At 40.4% G+C, this 17,178-nt stretch overlaps 1 protein-coding gene across 7 annotated transcripts in view; it reads right to left on the bottom strand.

The window, feature by feature from the left end:
- The window catches only part of lrba (LPS-responsive vesicle trafficking, beach and anchor containing), a 236,340-nt gene that overhangs the window by 97,481 nt on the left and 121,681 nt on the right, over positions 1-17,178 (bottom strand). For all 7 annotated transcript variants that reach the window (XM_033624965.2, XM_078166196.1, XM_033624967.2 and 4 more), the window contains exon 36: positions 16,944-17,110. In XM_033624965.2, the coding sequence (XP_033480856.1) occupies positions 16,944-17,110 (167 nt within the window). The remainder of the gene's footprint in view (positions 1-16,943; positions 17,111-17,178) is intronic.

Here is a 17,178-nt window from a genome sequence, read left to right as displayed (position 1 = left end):
AGGTGTTCCCTGTATTTTGCTTTCTTTTCCTCCTCCTCTCTTGTTGAGAAGGTGAACTGAGCACCAAGTACATCACAGTGGAATGAGCAAATGACAGCGTGATCATTTTCCACACACTTCTGTGGCACGTGCTTCCATTCTAGGCTCATTTCAAGCCCAGCAGGATACCTCTTGTCAGGACTCATGGCTTGCAGGATAAGGAGAAGGCCATTACAAACACAGAGGAGGGGGGTGGATAGCATTACCAATATTAATCAATGTCTACAGCGCCCATTTTTCTTTCCAATTCACATCTCCCTTTACCGGGCCTGGTCACTAAATCATCCTGCTCTCAAGGAAAAGAAAGTGTTAACTTTTAATGAGGAGTCTCTGCCACATAGCATTGTGCATATACACTGTGTACCTGTCTGTAGTGAAATATCACTTCTATTTTTGAAAGTGATTTAATTAAAACATAATCTAAAATATTCATTACCCATGGCTCGGAGGCATGATAAAGCGTAAGAAAATCATTTTTCTCATTACACGAGCAATTGTTTCTTTTCCAGTTTAAAGGGTTTTTTAATTTAAAGAACTTTTTTTGTACAAAACATCGCTGTTCGTGTGTCAATTAGGCGGCACGAAAATCCACTTTTTTAAAATGTAAAAACAGCTCATGTGTTAATGATTAACAACTCAGGTGGGGAGGGAAAAAACAACATGCACTTGAGTCTTCCGTCAGACTAAATCCTGACTGTCTGACTCAAGTCGAATGGTCTTTTTACTTGCACTAAATGTTCTTGTGAGAAAAACACTTATAGGAAATATAAAAACCCTAGTCTAGGCTTGTCCTGGAGTTAGTTCAGGTGTGTTTTTTGTTCACTGTTACATGTTCCTAAACCCACTGCAAAAATTTACCACGGTTCTGTGAAATACTGTAAGTCTCATTAATTCTGCTGGGCTGTGTGAAAAGTGAAAATAAGACCATGAGGATCTGCTCTCATGAAACATACGGTAAATTTAGATACCTACAAACGATATAGGCGCAAAATGGTTTTATATTCCACAGGCTGACCTTTTCTGAGAAGAATAAAACCAGTAAACGGCAAAAAAAATCAGTGTCACCAATGTTTAAAGGATACAAAATATTTCCAAACTAATAAAAACACAACCATGACCAGGTTATTCATAAGTGGCTGTGGCGTATCCTGTGAAGGTGTAGGACGACACAGTTTATGGTTTCAGTGGCATAAGCTATGACGGGAGAGCCCCGGCATACTTTATGTGATCTACTCTTGAACGCTGCTCTGGCCGGGGGCTCCTCACAAATCTTCAGTCCAACACCAATGATCACACAGGGGCCTCTAAAAGGGAAAGGAGCTTTACGCAAGAAAATAAATACAATTTCCAAGCGGGTGCCTTTAAAACGCTGTATGCCCTGGCTAATGAAAACCATTGATTATGTGATTTGTCTGGACAAAAAAAAAAAAAAAGAAATCTCAAAAGGCTGGATGACGAGTGGAGAGTGGCTGCTGCACATAACTTAAGTCTGGATGTGAAGAACTCTGCAGAGTGCATTTGACTCGGTGCACAGAGGACAGCCATGGAGTAGAAATTCGAAACGAAAAGTAATGTTTGGAAGATTTATCAAAAATTAGAAATGCTCCAATACCATTTTTTCCCTTCCCTATACGGATTCCAATACCCACACTTGCTTATCAGCCAATACAGAGTACCAAACAAATGCTAATGTGTTAAAACATAAATAAATAAATGGCAGCTGTATACTACTAGCCCATTTCTGGGTCAAGAAGCCAAATAAAAAGGGCAAAGTGGAGGCCATTCAAATAAAGTTCGAGACCATAGTGTTCTCGTACTTTGATGCTAATGTCATACACAACATCGCCAACGTTGGGAGGTTAAAGTTTATTAATAAATTGCAGGATATCGGTTTGGTGCATAGACTAACGTACTCGCAGGCACCCAATAAAAAAGCATAAATGGAAATTTTTGTATATTCAGAGCGTGCGTGTGTGTGTGTGTGTGTGTGTGTGTGTGTGTGTGTGCAGAGTGCAACTTGGAAAGACACAAGGGACTCAGGTCTGTGCAGGACCAGATTTCTCGCCAGTGACAAAGACCCCGCTCCGTGTTTGCATGTGATAGTCTCTGAACGCAAATGGCCACTTCATCATCCTGCCTGCAATGGTATTCATCTATGAAAATAATTATCAAGGTTGTGCACGGCGCACAGCTCAGGATCAGGATGCACTCGTCTCTCATCTCGCGGAAGATGGGGGGGTTTGTCTGATTCACACAATGCACATTAATCCATCAGGAGGGGAACCATTGGCTGGTGTAATTAGTCAAAGCATGAGGGGGACCACCTCTGCCAGTCATATTCATCCGGCGCTCCATGAACAGGCAACAATGGAAGTCCTAATGATGGGGTGCTAGAGGAGGTGGACGCACGATGAAAGATACCTCATCATCAATCGCCAATGAGAGCGCCGCCGTAACAAGAATGGAGATGTACGGCGCTTTGCAACCCCCCATACCACACACTGAGTGTGTTTCCACAAAGATGATAAATTATTCAGGGCTCATCCATCCTCCTAGGGCATCCTTGGCAGAATTTACTGAAGCACCATTCTTCAAAATAACAACAATTAAAATAACAAAGGGCCAACGTTGTGCTGTGGCTCACGCCAACCACTTGTGTAATTAGTAATTAGTTCGGTCATAAAAGGTGTCAGGAAGGCCGGCTTGTTAAGCCTGAAGTGACTGTTGTCTGATGATGAAAGTGGAGGAGAGACAATCTGACAGACGGAGTGTGTGTTCCCTAAAAATCTGGGCAAAATTTAAATATATAACACTGCACGCCTTACATGTGGGAGCTCTGAGTCTGTGTGTACTAAAGAGAATTTGTTGAGCCATACCAAGTCTTTCTAATGTAGACCACATTGACTACTGATGAAACAGAGTCCGGAAGAGTTTTATGTGAGATAGTAAATAGTAATTACCGTCTTTTTTCTCTTTCTTTTTTAAACATCTTTTGGATGCTCTTCAGGACTCCGAAGCAGTAAATTTGAGGAAGTTTACCAACACAGAGGACGAATGGGGAAGCTCAAGTTTCGGCTTTTATGTGGCCCTGATGCTCGTTCTCCCTAACCAGTTAACAAAACAGTTATGCCTTTAATTTAATAAACTCAACACAAACCATCAACACTCTTGCAAGGAGATACTTTACTGGTGGGCTCTTTAAGATCTCAATTGCGCTACTAAACTGTCCATTTACATCCAAACAGAGTGGGCGTCCAAGTAGATCTGGCATGGCGAGGTGACATACTAAACAAATGGTTTAATTGTGAGGAGTGCTCAGTATGAGAGCTGGGTCGGGATTAATGAAATGCTTATTTGGCAAAACAGCCTTCAGAAAAGTGGAGGGCCAAGTGAACTACATTAACCATCTCCTCTACAGTAAACTATAGTCTGACACATGGGTGCTGCTCACCCAAATACCAAGCAAGATGCACAATTATTTACAAGAATGTATAAATGCCAGATTAATACGTCAGCTGATGACTGGAATCTCATTATTTGACCCTAACTGGCGTTTTAAAATACTAATCAATACAAAGTCTATCATACAGTAGGGCTGGGGGATACGGAGAACCAAACATCACTATATTTTTGAACAATATATATTGCGACAGCATTGTAGGGTTGACCATTGGTGCTTTCACAATGAGAATTTTAATCAATAATAATCAGTAATGTGGATTTAATGACTAAGTGGGTAAAGGCAAAAAATAGAAGAGCTAGAGCAGTCTGGTAGGTTCAGAAAATTACATCACTTTACTGTAATGAAGTCTTAAAAACCAGGAAAAGAACCCATTTAACGATATTATCCAAAATCTAAGACGATATCTAGTCTCATCATAACATAAAATATGGATATACTGCCCAGCCCTGCAATTCAGATGGTTGCCAAAATGCCATTGTTACTATTTTAAGATTTATACATATACGTCTTTTGTTGTATTGACTCTTATAGTTTCCTGCTGCACCAATCCAATTTCCCTAGGGGGGTAATAAGGTTTAATCCCATCCTAAATACAATACTAATCTAGCATTAAGAAACCCTAAAATAAACAATCCCAATCCACGTTCCAAGTCACCTCTATTAATCATCATACATTATTGGGATGATCAAATGGCCAGTTTAAACATGTTAATAGATTCTCCCTGCAGCTCCTGAAAGTTTGATAGCACTGCTATTTCTACGGCGCCACTGTTTGTCTGCTGACAAGGACAAATGACTGCCATCCATCAAGATTCAATCAGACAGGGTCGTCCAGAGAGAAGCGTCACAGCTTTTTTTTTTTTTTTTTTTTTTTAACCATTTCCAGATTTAAAAAGTTTCTTTTGCTTTTAAACTGATATTAGAACAAGAAAATAGTCCAATTTCCTTCTTGGTTATTTTATGTTAATTCATTTTAATTCAGCTTTTAGGGAACGTTAGAATTTACCTCTGGTGAATATGGAGATGTAAAGAAAATATTACATTTTTTTGCACGGGCTTATCGTCAAAGCATTTGATATTATGTAAATGATAACATGACCTTTATCATAGCAAGCAGGACATGCGGAGCGAATATGGTTTCATATATCACCGCAAGCGCCTGCACTTGGGTACAAACAGTCATTCATAACCTTTCTGTTAAATTAATTTGGGTACAGTCAATGAGACCTGCATATGCAGAAGAGATTTCTCTCCTTGCTTATTCTATATTAATGCCAGTTCCTATTGGCAGCCCTCAAATTGCTCAAACATTGCTGCTATCCCCAAGATCATTTTGCTTTGATTTGCATAAACCATGTGTTTAGAAGAAACGGGAGAGCGGGAGTAGATTGAGGATTTGTCATGTTGAGGACTGGTTGCTTGAGCGCTGGCTCTTTGTCAAACGGTGGCAGCGATCACCTCGATGATATCTCCAGACTCAAATTAAAATGAAACAGGACCAAATACCTTCCTGCTGAAATTGTTTGGCATGATTAAGTCTTGCCGTGAAGTGATTTTCTACATGTGCATTAATGCTTATCCTTCCCGCTCCGATGAGGTTTCCAGGAGACCATCTACATGTGTGTATGTTAATTCACCTCAGCTAATGTTGTTTACAAGATTCACCAGAGGTAATGTCAGGGTCACAGACCCAGCAACATTTCCATCTCATCCCCTCAAATGACATGTCCATGTGTAATTTTGTCCGTCCTTATTATCAATCACAGGATCAAGTCATTTAATTTGTCTTTTGTTAATATGAATTTAAATATCCTGCTGGACCACTGCACCAGATCTTTGATGAAGCATTTGTAAAAACTTATTTAATAAAAGAGTATGCACTTGATTAGAGAGAAAAAATAAACAAATCTTAGCTTACATGTGAGCCAAGGAATTCACTCACACTGAATCAAAGTCCATGTACACCCACATCCTTTGCTTTTATCACACTCTTGTTAACTCCCTTTTCACTGTATTTGCTGCGAACACACAAGAGTGCACACACGCTCATTACCAATACAACATAAGAACCTACCACTCCTCCCAATTAACTCCAATTTATCCAACAGCTTTCAAAAAGCGATCTGGGGAAAAAAAAAAAAAAAAAAAAAAAAAGAGGCACTGATATTGCATCTCTGCAACATCACCGGCTTTTGAGGATCAAAGTACTCCCATGGGTGGGAGGCAAAGGCTTCAGACTCCCCACAATGCAGTGCAGCCAAATGAAATAATGCAAATCGAGCCCTAATTACCACCGGCTTAGTGCGCAGCTTCCAATTAGCAGCAATTACACTCAGTGTAAATTCACCAACAAAAACCCAGACAATTACACACTAATTATATCAGATTTCATGGGAGGTAAAAGGGAAAGTGTTGTGTTTAGTATGGCAGTAAATATTGACCAAAGACAGGAGAACATGCTGTGGAAAAAAGCTTTTTCCAATCAAATGAAAAATGTTGTGCTTGATTTTATTGTTTAATGTTAAAATAGCGTCACGGCTGGCCTCATCAAAATTATCTAAGCATCAACTACATAATAAATAGTACACACAGACTTCCCCTGCTCCATGGCTGAAGTGGTACCATCTGTATTTTTGATGAAGGGTCACATTTTTCCTGTGATTTTGACAACATGCATTTAAGGCCATTTATCACCACTACTGCGAGGTAATGAGGGCATCCACTGGACCGGAGTTGCATAATTCTGCCATTACTGGCCTATTGTAATAATCTTCTGACCTCTAGCTTTCAGAGCTGATCTTGAATGGTATGACAAATATGAACCCAACGTTTCCAGCGCACCCCAAAAGAAAAACACAGTGGAAAAGCTCAAGGTCAGCAGAGATTGAGAGTCTAAGGAGGGTTTTCTTTTTAATTTTCATCTTAAAGTTCACATTTACGATACACACGAGACCACATTTACACCTAAAACTCCAAAACCAGAAAGACGTCTTGCATAAAAACTCACACACAAAAAAAGTAGTTTAAAGGACATGATTTTAAACTATTTAAAAAGCAAAACATCATAAATTCCAGCTTAGTTTTTGATTTTGAAACAACACAAAAATGGCAACAAAATTAGCTGATCTATCTTGTTAGCTAAGGAGTTTACTAATACTTTATTAAAGGATAAACAATCTCCCTTAAACTCTCTACACTGTTGTGTTATGCGTCCTGCTTCAGCGTGGTGCAGGACAGCAAGGCTCGGCAATCTCATCAAGCGAGGCTGTCTGCTATTCATGAGCACCTCCTCCCCTCTCTCCATCATACGGCCGTGCCCATTATACAGCACTTACAGCACAGTGTGTGTGTGTGTGTGTGTGTAGGCGTGTGTGTCAAGCGCAGCAATTCCACTGCAAGGTGATTGAGACGATCATATGAACAGAAGTCTGACTAACTATAATGGCCATGTAGTTATCTCTTCATTGGAGAAAGTGACTCGTGTTATCGAACAGAAAAAAATAAGGGAAACAAAAAGCATCGCCTCTGACAAAATCTGTTTTGAATTTTAAATACAGTCTTTTTCAGTGATTTATTAGGTTGCTCATATTGGGAACTTTGTTTAGTTTAATACGGCTTCACAGCTCATGAACATCAGACATTATACTGTACCTTAGAGCCAGAATTTTTCATATGATCATATTGTTTGTTTTACTCTGCTTATAGTATAATTAGATTTTCTGCAGGAATATAGAAAACATTGTGAAATCTGCTTTTGGTTCTTATTCTAATTCTGTTTTCTGTTCCCAAAACCTTTCCTCTGTCGAGTGTGTTTATCTATAAATTGTTATGAGTTGCAACTGCTGTTACACAAACTCCCTGCAGATTGAATAAATCTGTCCCTCCATCATCATTAATATCAGCTCTTAACATCACAAATCTTACACGTTGAGCTCTCCTGGTCTGATCCTCTTAGGGTGGTGCTGAACTTGAACCCAGACAAGGATGGGGGTCGGTGTAAAGTAAATCTACGGCAAAAATACAAGCTGAAGATCTACGAGACTACAGGATGATCCTCAGTCTTCCACTCTCGTCAGCGGGGACGCTGGTGTTTTATGTGTCCCTTTTTTCCTGCTTTAGTTGCACAAGAAAGAGCTGAATTCTAAAGATAAAGGCAATTTTTTGGCAAATGGTGAAAGTAGCGAAATAAATGACCTGCTGGTACCATGGTGTAATTACAGTGGCTGGAAGCATACCAATCTATCACGAGGACGAGGGAGGGGGGGCTGACACGCTGCAAAGGGGTTAGTCAAAGGAGATAGCCTTTGACTAACTACTGGCCCCGGACAATCGATACTCTGCAGATATTGCACCCGGGGAGAAAGGAGGGAAAAAAAGCCCTAAAAACTTCCCAAATGGCTTTTCATTCAGATATTGATCAGCACCCTTTTATCATGACCTTGCTCCACCAAGGCCATATACTTTCTTAAGGGTATATGAAACTCATAAATCTGAGAGTTGCTACGGAGTCACACTGGGCTGTGCGCAGCGAGGCAGGGAGGTAGGATGGTGTAATTGGTCTTTCTGGGATGGTGGCCCTCTTCCATTCTTCATAACAAGGATTCCATTACATCTCTGAGCTGCTAGGAGGAGGATGAACAATACTGATGGTGCAAAAATACGAGGAAGCGGGTCTGAGAGATGTAAATGGTTTAGGGTAAATTGGTTAAACTGAAAAGCTCTTGTCGATTCTAACCTTCAGTTTTGGTGACACACTACAGCAACCTGTCACTGTGCATATAGTCAGTACTTTGACGCAGTGATTCAAAGGGTACATCTGAGGCACTTCTGCAGATGTTAAGGCTACGTGGAAAGTTTCGAGAGCAAAAAAATATATCAGATAAAAAATGTATTTTACATATTTGTGTTTGCAAATATTGCTATATTTTAAATTGATGTATGGCTGATCTTAAAGCTGAAGTGCTGGACTTTTACATATGAAAAAATCTCAAATTGAAGTCCCTATCAAATGAGGTCTTACAATGGCGTTCAGCCTATCACCGCTGTATTTCTTAGCATACCAGAGTTTTGGTATTGGGTGTCTCTGGCAACCTTCCCCCAAGCGTTAGAATTATTTTGATGTTGTTGTCTTTTTCTGTTTGGCACTGCTTTTCATTTTGTTTTCTCAATGCTTCATCTTTATGTGCGTGCTTCTGATGCTTCTTCTGATACCATACTATCTATGCTGACACTTTGAAATAAGGTTTTATTTTTTAAAGAAAAGTAGAAGAGACCATAGCAATGGAGCAGCAGCTATGGTTGAAGCTATGTGGGAAAATTCTCCGAAGTTTCAGATGAACTAGAGACCATTTTGTGATGAGATCACTCCAGCCATGATACAGCAATCTACGACTTGGGCGTAAATTGTTTCTTACATCCACTTCCTACACCTTCTACTTTTACTCCCTTGCTCAGACCACACCCAATTTGAAACTAGCGTTTTATTTCAATCTTAACTGCACACTTAAAGTTTCGTTACTGCATCTTGAACTGTTTCAAAGTTATTGCGTTGACAAAAATATGTCCTCAGACAGACAGACACCTGCTAAAATACTCAGAGGGCCTTTTGTGGTAGTTTCTGCTACAACTAGTATCAATAGTACGACATTTGGCCATGATGACACACACACACACACACACACACACACACATTTAAAACAATAGCTAAAAGTTAGATAAATGGTTGAAATTTCCACCTTCTATAAGAAACTTGACCAGATCTATCAGATCTATACAAATGAATACAAAATTTAACCAAACAATACCACACTACAAACTCTACACATCTCATCAGACATCACAGAACAAATTAATTATTCCCCATTACATTCAGTGTTCGACCCAGATGCACTGTGGCTACTTACACCAAACTCTGATTAAACAGTTTGACAGACTGAGAGACAAAAGAGTTCCTCGCCCTGTTCAATCTGGCCTGTGGGACTCTAAATCTTCTGTGAAAGCTGATCGTATTCAAATAAAATGTGAGAGCGGTTGGACGTGATATCACCAGCCAGAGACAACATTCGGGATTTGGAACATGAAACGTGGCGTCAAAACTAAATCTATAAATAATGAAAAAAATTTCATCATTTCCACAACAATGATTAAAAGCACCAGATTTTACTGAACCACTTGCCTTTTTCCTTGTCATTTTAAATGATCCACTGAGTGTAATTTTTTGAGTCCTGGTCTACATGGCAACACTTAACCATGCTAACATATGGACATCATCAGCTGTTAATATGTTCCACCATGACACTTTGTTACTGTTCCTTACAGCCCCAGCCACTGTACTGTATATACAGTGGAGGTAAATGTTATCATTAAGGCTATATTCTAATTCATATCCATGAGCCAGACTGCACGGTAGGGCCATTCGTGGCACGTTATTTTATGTAACTGATGGAACGCAAGCCTGTCAAACTCCAACAGTCTCCCCAGAGATTTAAGGAACATCCTTTTTTGTCTCCCGTCACAACTTTTTTGTCCCAGACACATGTCACGGCGCATGATTAATGAGGTGGAGGGTTTCGCGTTAAACCCGTTTAAGGACTCTGTTGCTGAAGATCCCTGCATGATACAAAGAGTCTCGTTTACAGAAAGATGAACGTAACTGAGGGCAAGCTTGCATTGCTTCGTGTAGTATGTTTATGCTACATGTTTATGACTGTATCGAGGCAGATGGATGACCAAAACTTGAGCCACCAGCTAATTGGTTTTGAAGTAGTCGGGACCTGGACTAAAGGAAACAACTGTCTCTGCCTGGGATGAGACGGGAGCTGCAGACTGCTACAGCTGCCACTGCTCAGCACATCAGGTCATGTTTGTGTTTAGACTGCAAGTATTTATAAGCAAACCAAAAGCTATTATCAGTTATAAATGACCAGTTAAATACTGTACAAAGTGATGGACGTTTTTTTCAATGTAAAGAAGGGTTCTCTTTAGAGATTATCTGCCTCAGACGTGATTTAACAGCCATCCTGATTTCATTTAAGTGATTTTTTTTTTTACTGTAAAATTTGATTAGAAACAAAAGGATACGCTACAAAGATTAGAATATAAATAATAATTAATTCCCATGTAGAAACGTGGATAGCAGAAATGAATCCAATTGGAAAATCTGCTGTATAAATCTGAATCAGGAAAGAATCCAGCTGCAGTGTTTATTCTATTCCCAAATACAACAAAGGCAATCTGATGGTCAGATAAGTCAGCAGCTGCAGAGTTTTCCATCCAGCAAACAAGACACGCTCTCAACCTTTTACATACACATTTGTGCAATCACTCAGCACTATGGTTTGGTGTATACTGCAGCTATAGAGGAAAGGATGTGGGAAAAAAATGTCCCTGTCTTGTCTTTGTCTCCATCTTAACTTTTGATGCTTCAGTAACAAATATCTCTCTCTCATCCTCCGCTCCATCCATCTCCCCTCTCCCTCTCTCTGTTGGTCTTCCTGCCCCTCTCGTGTCACGCATTTCCGAGAGTCAGTGTACTCTAAACAGTTATGTTCTTGTTTCCTATGGTTATAATCTCCATTGACGTGCTGGAGTCCCATTTCCTTTTTCAGCTCTGCGTACACAGCAACAGCGCGGCCGTAATGTACAGCATGTCCATAAAACATGCACGCAAGACAGCGTAGACATTGTGCAGACCTCAGCTTTAACACATGCATTACATTCAGTATTATGTATCATAATTGTGATTTAAGTCTGGAACGAAAGCATACAAGGAGAGATGAATCGGGCTGCCGCTGTTTCTCATGCAATCATTTATTTAAAAAAAAAATTATATATATATATATATATATATATATATATATATATATATATATATATATAAAAAAGCTATGTGAACATGAACGTCCTCAAAGTGGTAAGCAAAACTCCCTGGTATGTTCTGAGCTTAACTAATGGATACTTGGGAGGTTGATACAGTTGCAGTCTAGAAGAGGAGGCTCATGGAGTGGGACAAGGCCCATTAGGACTACAGGACAATGAGCAGTAGAGCTGCAGTTACATGGTTGATTAACTGATAAACAGAATAACCCAATTATTCCATCCAGGGTGTCCGGCACATTCAGTTATTTGTCGAGGCCCACCACAATATCCTCATTTGCCTCCACATATTGGTTTTCTATTTTTGGAGTTGGACTGTTCCTGAGGTGCACTGTTGGAACATGTTTACCGTTTGGTTATTCAGAGCACCTCACTCTTAGAGCACAGAGCGTACTCTGGACACAGACAGAGCAGCAGAGTGCCAAGAACAGTAACAGTAGGATTTATGGGGATCTATTAGTAGAAATTGAATTTAATGTTGTGTTTTCATTAGCTCAGACTGAGCCCTTTATATCTATATGGGGAGTGGATCCTCCATGTAGGACGCCATGTTGCACTGCCATGTTTCTACAGTAGTCCAGAACAGACAAACCAAACACTGGCTCTAGAGAGAGCCTTTGACATTTTTTGTTGTCTGAAGGCCACCGTAGTTTTTTTGACATACTTGGAAAGACGGGTGAGAGCTAAGGTACACACTGCTCCTTTAACCTTCCCTTAATTCAGTGGTTCCCAACTGGTCTAGCCACGGGAACCAGACTTCTCCTTAGTCATTAGTTCAAGGACCACACAGTTGAATATATTCAGCATCATACTTGCGTTTGGCCATGTCATCAAGCTAGATTGCTGCCTCTGTCAAGTAGCTGTCTGTTAGTCACTATACAGCAGGAAACAGCACTTCAAAATAAAAGCTCTGTGCTCTGTACTTCAAAATATATAGTGTGTTTTTTACAAACTTGACATGTTTGCGAGTCACTTTTGGTCCATTCAGAATGGGCCGGTGACCAACGTTTGGACCGCGACCCATCAGTTGGGAACCACTGCTTTAATTCATGTAAAAATTAGAACACTGCAGCTCTCACTGAAGTGTTAACTATTGCCTTTTCAAGCCACTTTAGATTAAACCAGTGGCCCATAGCTGGGTCTAAGCTGTGTAATGGCAGCAACAGAAAGCTTGCTTTTACCTCTGCTACCTCTGATCTTATCAGTTCTGACTGATCCTCCACCTGTGCTGCATTTACAGACCCACAAAAACCTCCAAATTCAGAGAGGGGACACAGACCACAAAGGGAATTATTATGTAGTGCTGTGATTCATGTCAAATCAAATTAATTAATTAGAGCTTTTTAAAATATTGTCACAGCTTGACATATTGCATACACATATACCTTTGATTTGAGAGGAATTTTTAGGGGTTGTCACAACAAACTTGAAACATTTTTTAAATGTTTAAGTCATTATCAAGGAAAAACATTCACTGGTTCCAGGTTTTTAAACGCGAGGATTTGCTGCCTTGCGATATATATCTTTAGGCATGTGTACCATCAGATATAACAAACAACTTAAACATGCTGAGATTAGTTGTAGAAAATTGCGATGGGCATTTTGAAGTACTTTCTCTGTTTTACAGACAAAACCATGAATCAATTTAAAATAACACAAAGATTAACTGATAAAGAAAAGAACCGTTAGTTGCGGCCCTAATTTGAAGCACAGATTAGGAGAGGTGCATGAACAAGAAAGTAGGAACTGGAGATGAACATTGATTCATCACATTCTACACTGACGAGCTGAAACAATTAGTTGATTAATCTATTATTTAAAAATTAATTAACAACAATTTCGAAAACCTCAATTAATTACAAATTAACAAAAGATGAATTATTTGTGTCCTTATCAAGCCTGAACGCCAAACTATCATCAGTTCTAGCTTGATTGCTGCTTTTCTCTGTTTTGTGTCACTGTTAATTAAATTATTTCAAAACCAGCAATTTTAGATGTTGGGCTGTGGAAAATTGGGAGGGCATTTTTCACCATTTTATAACATTTTACAGCCCAAATAATAGATAATCAAAAGATTAACTCAAAATGACAACATGTTAGCTGCAGCCTTAGCAACAGAAAACGTATATAGCGCTTGCTCTGCACTTATTCTGTCTGATGGGGATATTGTGTAAGGGAAGGGATATTTCCTTCTTAAAGGAACACTTATATATATATATATACACACACACACATAAGAGGAAAGGAAAGAAAGCAAAGAAAGAACCCTCCTCAGTATATTGTGCAGACACCATTTCACACCATTTTCTGTATCATTAGTGGATACAAAGGAAAAAGCTTTCTGTGAACGTTCTGCTCCGGCATCTTTCCTTCAATAGCGTGCTGGTGAAATGACATAGCACAAGATAAAATAGTAATGCTAATATCAATAGTTTGTCCATTACAGGTCAGCTAACTGTCCAGCGGAACAGTTACAAAGCTGTTCGTTTTCGATCTCACAAGGTCGATCAATACGGGGGCATACTGTTTCAATTTTGCCGGCATTGATTTTCTCTATAACACTCCAACCCTAAAGCATTCGTCTTTCTGAAGGAAGGAAGATTTGATTTACTGAAGAAAAACTGGAGTGCACATCACAAAGATTTTTTGCCGGGCGGGAGTGTGACATGCCAAAAGATGGATGTCCCTTGGCTGGGAAGCCTCTAGCCTAAGGGCATCCATTAGAGCAGTGGTGCTGCAGAAAATGAGCTGCTTATATGAGGGAGGAGGAGCAGAGGGAGAGGAGTTGGTGCTCAAGGTGTGTGTGTGTGTTTTGGGGGGTACTAGGTGAGGATTGTTGGAATAAACCAGGAATAAAAAAGGTGATACAGCTTTGAGAGAAAAGAGTAGACAAAGTGGAGAGTAGTGATTGCCATGGAGTATACCTAAACCTCTGCATCTTGAATAATGTTTCCATTTGCCTCACACAGAGTGGCTACATTAGCAGATTGTCAACAGCAGCCTTGGATAAAAAGTGTGCACTGCTTCTACATCATCACACTTCAACCTTTTTTCAGCTGCAGCCACCTTCCTTTTACTTCCCCCGCTTCCTGCATCCAGAGTGAATTTCCATGGTACATTAGTCAGCCTATTAGAATGCAATAAAGAGAAGGTATGAGAAGGGAAAAAGAGGAGAGTAGTGTGTGTCCCCGGAGACTGTGAGTTGGCGTTCTCCATCATCTGCCCTCATCTCCCCTCTCTGTCCGTCGACTTTGTCTAGGTGTCATATACATGAAAGATGATTCCTGACCCAAATAAACACTGCAGCAGTCTGGATGCTCAGTGGACCCGAGCTCAAAGAAAGGTGGGGAAAAAACTGGAGAGATGAGGTGAGGAAAAAAATGACATCTGCCAGTTGTTTCATTTGTGGCTATCTTGCGAGCTGTTCATTTACTTTTTTCCACTCCCTTAAAAAGACAGCAGGCTGGCATGTTGTACACCTGAGTCTCGAGGCACTGGGACAGAAATGTATGGATGAACAGGTAGTCGCCCTATCTGTCTGGCTGTGGATCTGTCTATGCCTTGACACTAGATGACAGACAAGGGCACAAAAACGATAGATACTGCTTCTGTCTGGTGGAAGGAATCCTCCCTGGACGCCCGGTGATACAACTGAAGTAGATAGCGAAACAAGAAAGAGCAAAAGGACAAGGAGTGGGAGAAAAGGAGAGAAGAAATTGTATGTTGTGACGAAGAGCAAAGAAGAGAGAGAGAGAACCGCAGACGAAGCAGGGGAATGGAAAAGGGAAAATCACCTAACACCTCTTCTCTCCAGAGGCCAGGGCCGCTGTAAGCTGGATATTAAGACACAAATTGCATTCAGGCGGGTCACACTGTGTCAGAAGATATTAGTTGCCTGCCGTGAGGAAACAACAATTCCCATCAGCTTGTGAGAAAATAATATTTTCATTTTCAGACTCTTTATTGAATGGAAACTTTGGGGAATACGTTTTTATGGTGTGTGAGCAGGCAAGCTCGGATTTTACACCCAAGCAACAAAAGGTCGTAATCATAGCTGCGTATTGTCTTTGTGTTCCTGGATTTCATTTTCACAGCTGGAAAAAGGTTGCATGGTTTCATTGTGCGTATCCGTCCTTCCCCTGCCGTTTGTACTTACAGGCAGGGATGGTGCTGCACCCCACGTTTTGTTGTTGTGTGCGGAGTTAGGGATTGAGCATGTCTTATATAAAGACGCCTGCAGGTATGCAGGTGTGCCTGGGAGTTTTTTTTTTTTCTGTGTCCATCTTTTCCTTTACTTGCTCTGTTTCTGGGTTTTGCAACACCAGATGTTTCTCCTATGCCCGCATACCACAGGCTCTGGTGCGAAGCTGCACCACCTGACCTTCACAGTAATTGACCAAAAATATTGATGTAATGGCACAGGACTGATTGTGATTTATTAAAAGAGCGCTGCACTCCAAGGCCCAGTGCCAATGGCTCCCTGCGCCCATCGGCAGCCATTAGGAAAGCCATCAATAGCACAACGGCATAAAGGGCCGGTAATGGGGGACTTTTCTGGCCAGGGCTCGTAGAACACAATCTCCATAGTAAATAGCTTTATGTGAGTACACATGGAGACTAATAGAAAGAAAGAGGTGGAAGGCAGGGAGATGGGATCAAGGAAAGAAAAATATGACAAATAATACACCATATCCTGATATACGAGAAAGAAAAAAAAAAAAAAAAAACACAAGGAAAGGAAAACAAAGGCAGCCGGAGATAGACTCCTGATCCAATAGCAAACTAACCCTCGCTAGACGAGTCTCTGGAGAGTTGGTTCAGCCTAACAAGCGTGAGCCAGTGGCCGTCTCTCCAGCTCACCATTACACACTACCTGCACAAACAGCCATCATTAGGGAATAGCTGCATTGGATTCTGCTGCCTATTTGCTGAAACAAACACAGAGGATAGGGTTCCCTCTGTTCTTAATGGGAGCAGAGCTGTTTAAATGGCTTTCATCTCTCTCTCGAGCCAATGCATCATTCAACCCACAGCTGACATTTTCACCTTTGCAAATCTAATTTAATCAAAGCCATGAGTATTGGGGGGATGAGAAAGATTATGATGAAATTAAAACCATTACAGTGGTTTGAATAATTTTCAAGGCTGAGAAAATTACATGCTGTGAACACGGTTCATAAAAAACAAAACAGGTGCATCCTCTTAATTAAAGGCTTTTCTATACATTGTCTGTCTATGCTATCCTCGCTTGTGGGGAATTAAACTTAACTGTGATAAAACATCAGCGGATTATTTGTCATTTTTATGTTAACAAGAAAAATATACGCAAACAGCTGCCATGTACAAAAAAAACAGATTAAACAAAATGTAAAATGCATTGTGTGTGTGTATATTTTTGTTAAGCTGAGCAAAGACATCGTCAACATCATCACAGAATTCTTCCCCCCACTTTGATCAATCCTTAAATTTTACAAGCTAAAGTCTAATAACGATCTTATTTGAAAGTGAAATGACAACTTCCAGAATGAGCAGAGTTATCAAGCTCTGGTTCAGACTTTTGTTTTACCTTGCGGAAGAGCTCCCCCAGGCTCCATGTTTGTCAGTCAGGATGTTGACTATCTTCTGGATGAGCTGTGTGGCTGTCACATGGTCGCGGTACTTGGCCGCTCGGATCAGGTGGTCGCACATTTTCTCCTCATCCCTCTTCTCTGCTGCGTACTGAGCACAGTTCGACTGGGAGGGAAAGAGAAAAGATGCATTATACATTCTGCCAGTGAAGGTGTATGTTGCAAAGGCATGCA

Source organism: Epinephelus lanceolatus, chromosome 3 (assembly GCF_041903045.1).
Source record: "Epinephelus lanceolatus isolate andai-2023 chromosome 3, ASM4190304v1, whole genome shotgun sequence".
Lineage (NCBI taxonomy): Eukaryota > Metazoa > Chordata > Actinopteri > Perciformes > Serranidae > Epinephelus > Epinephelus lanceolatus.
The sequence above is the reverse complement of the archived record's forward strand: the minus strand, read 5'-3'. Positions and strand labels throughout refer to the sequence as shown.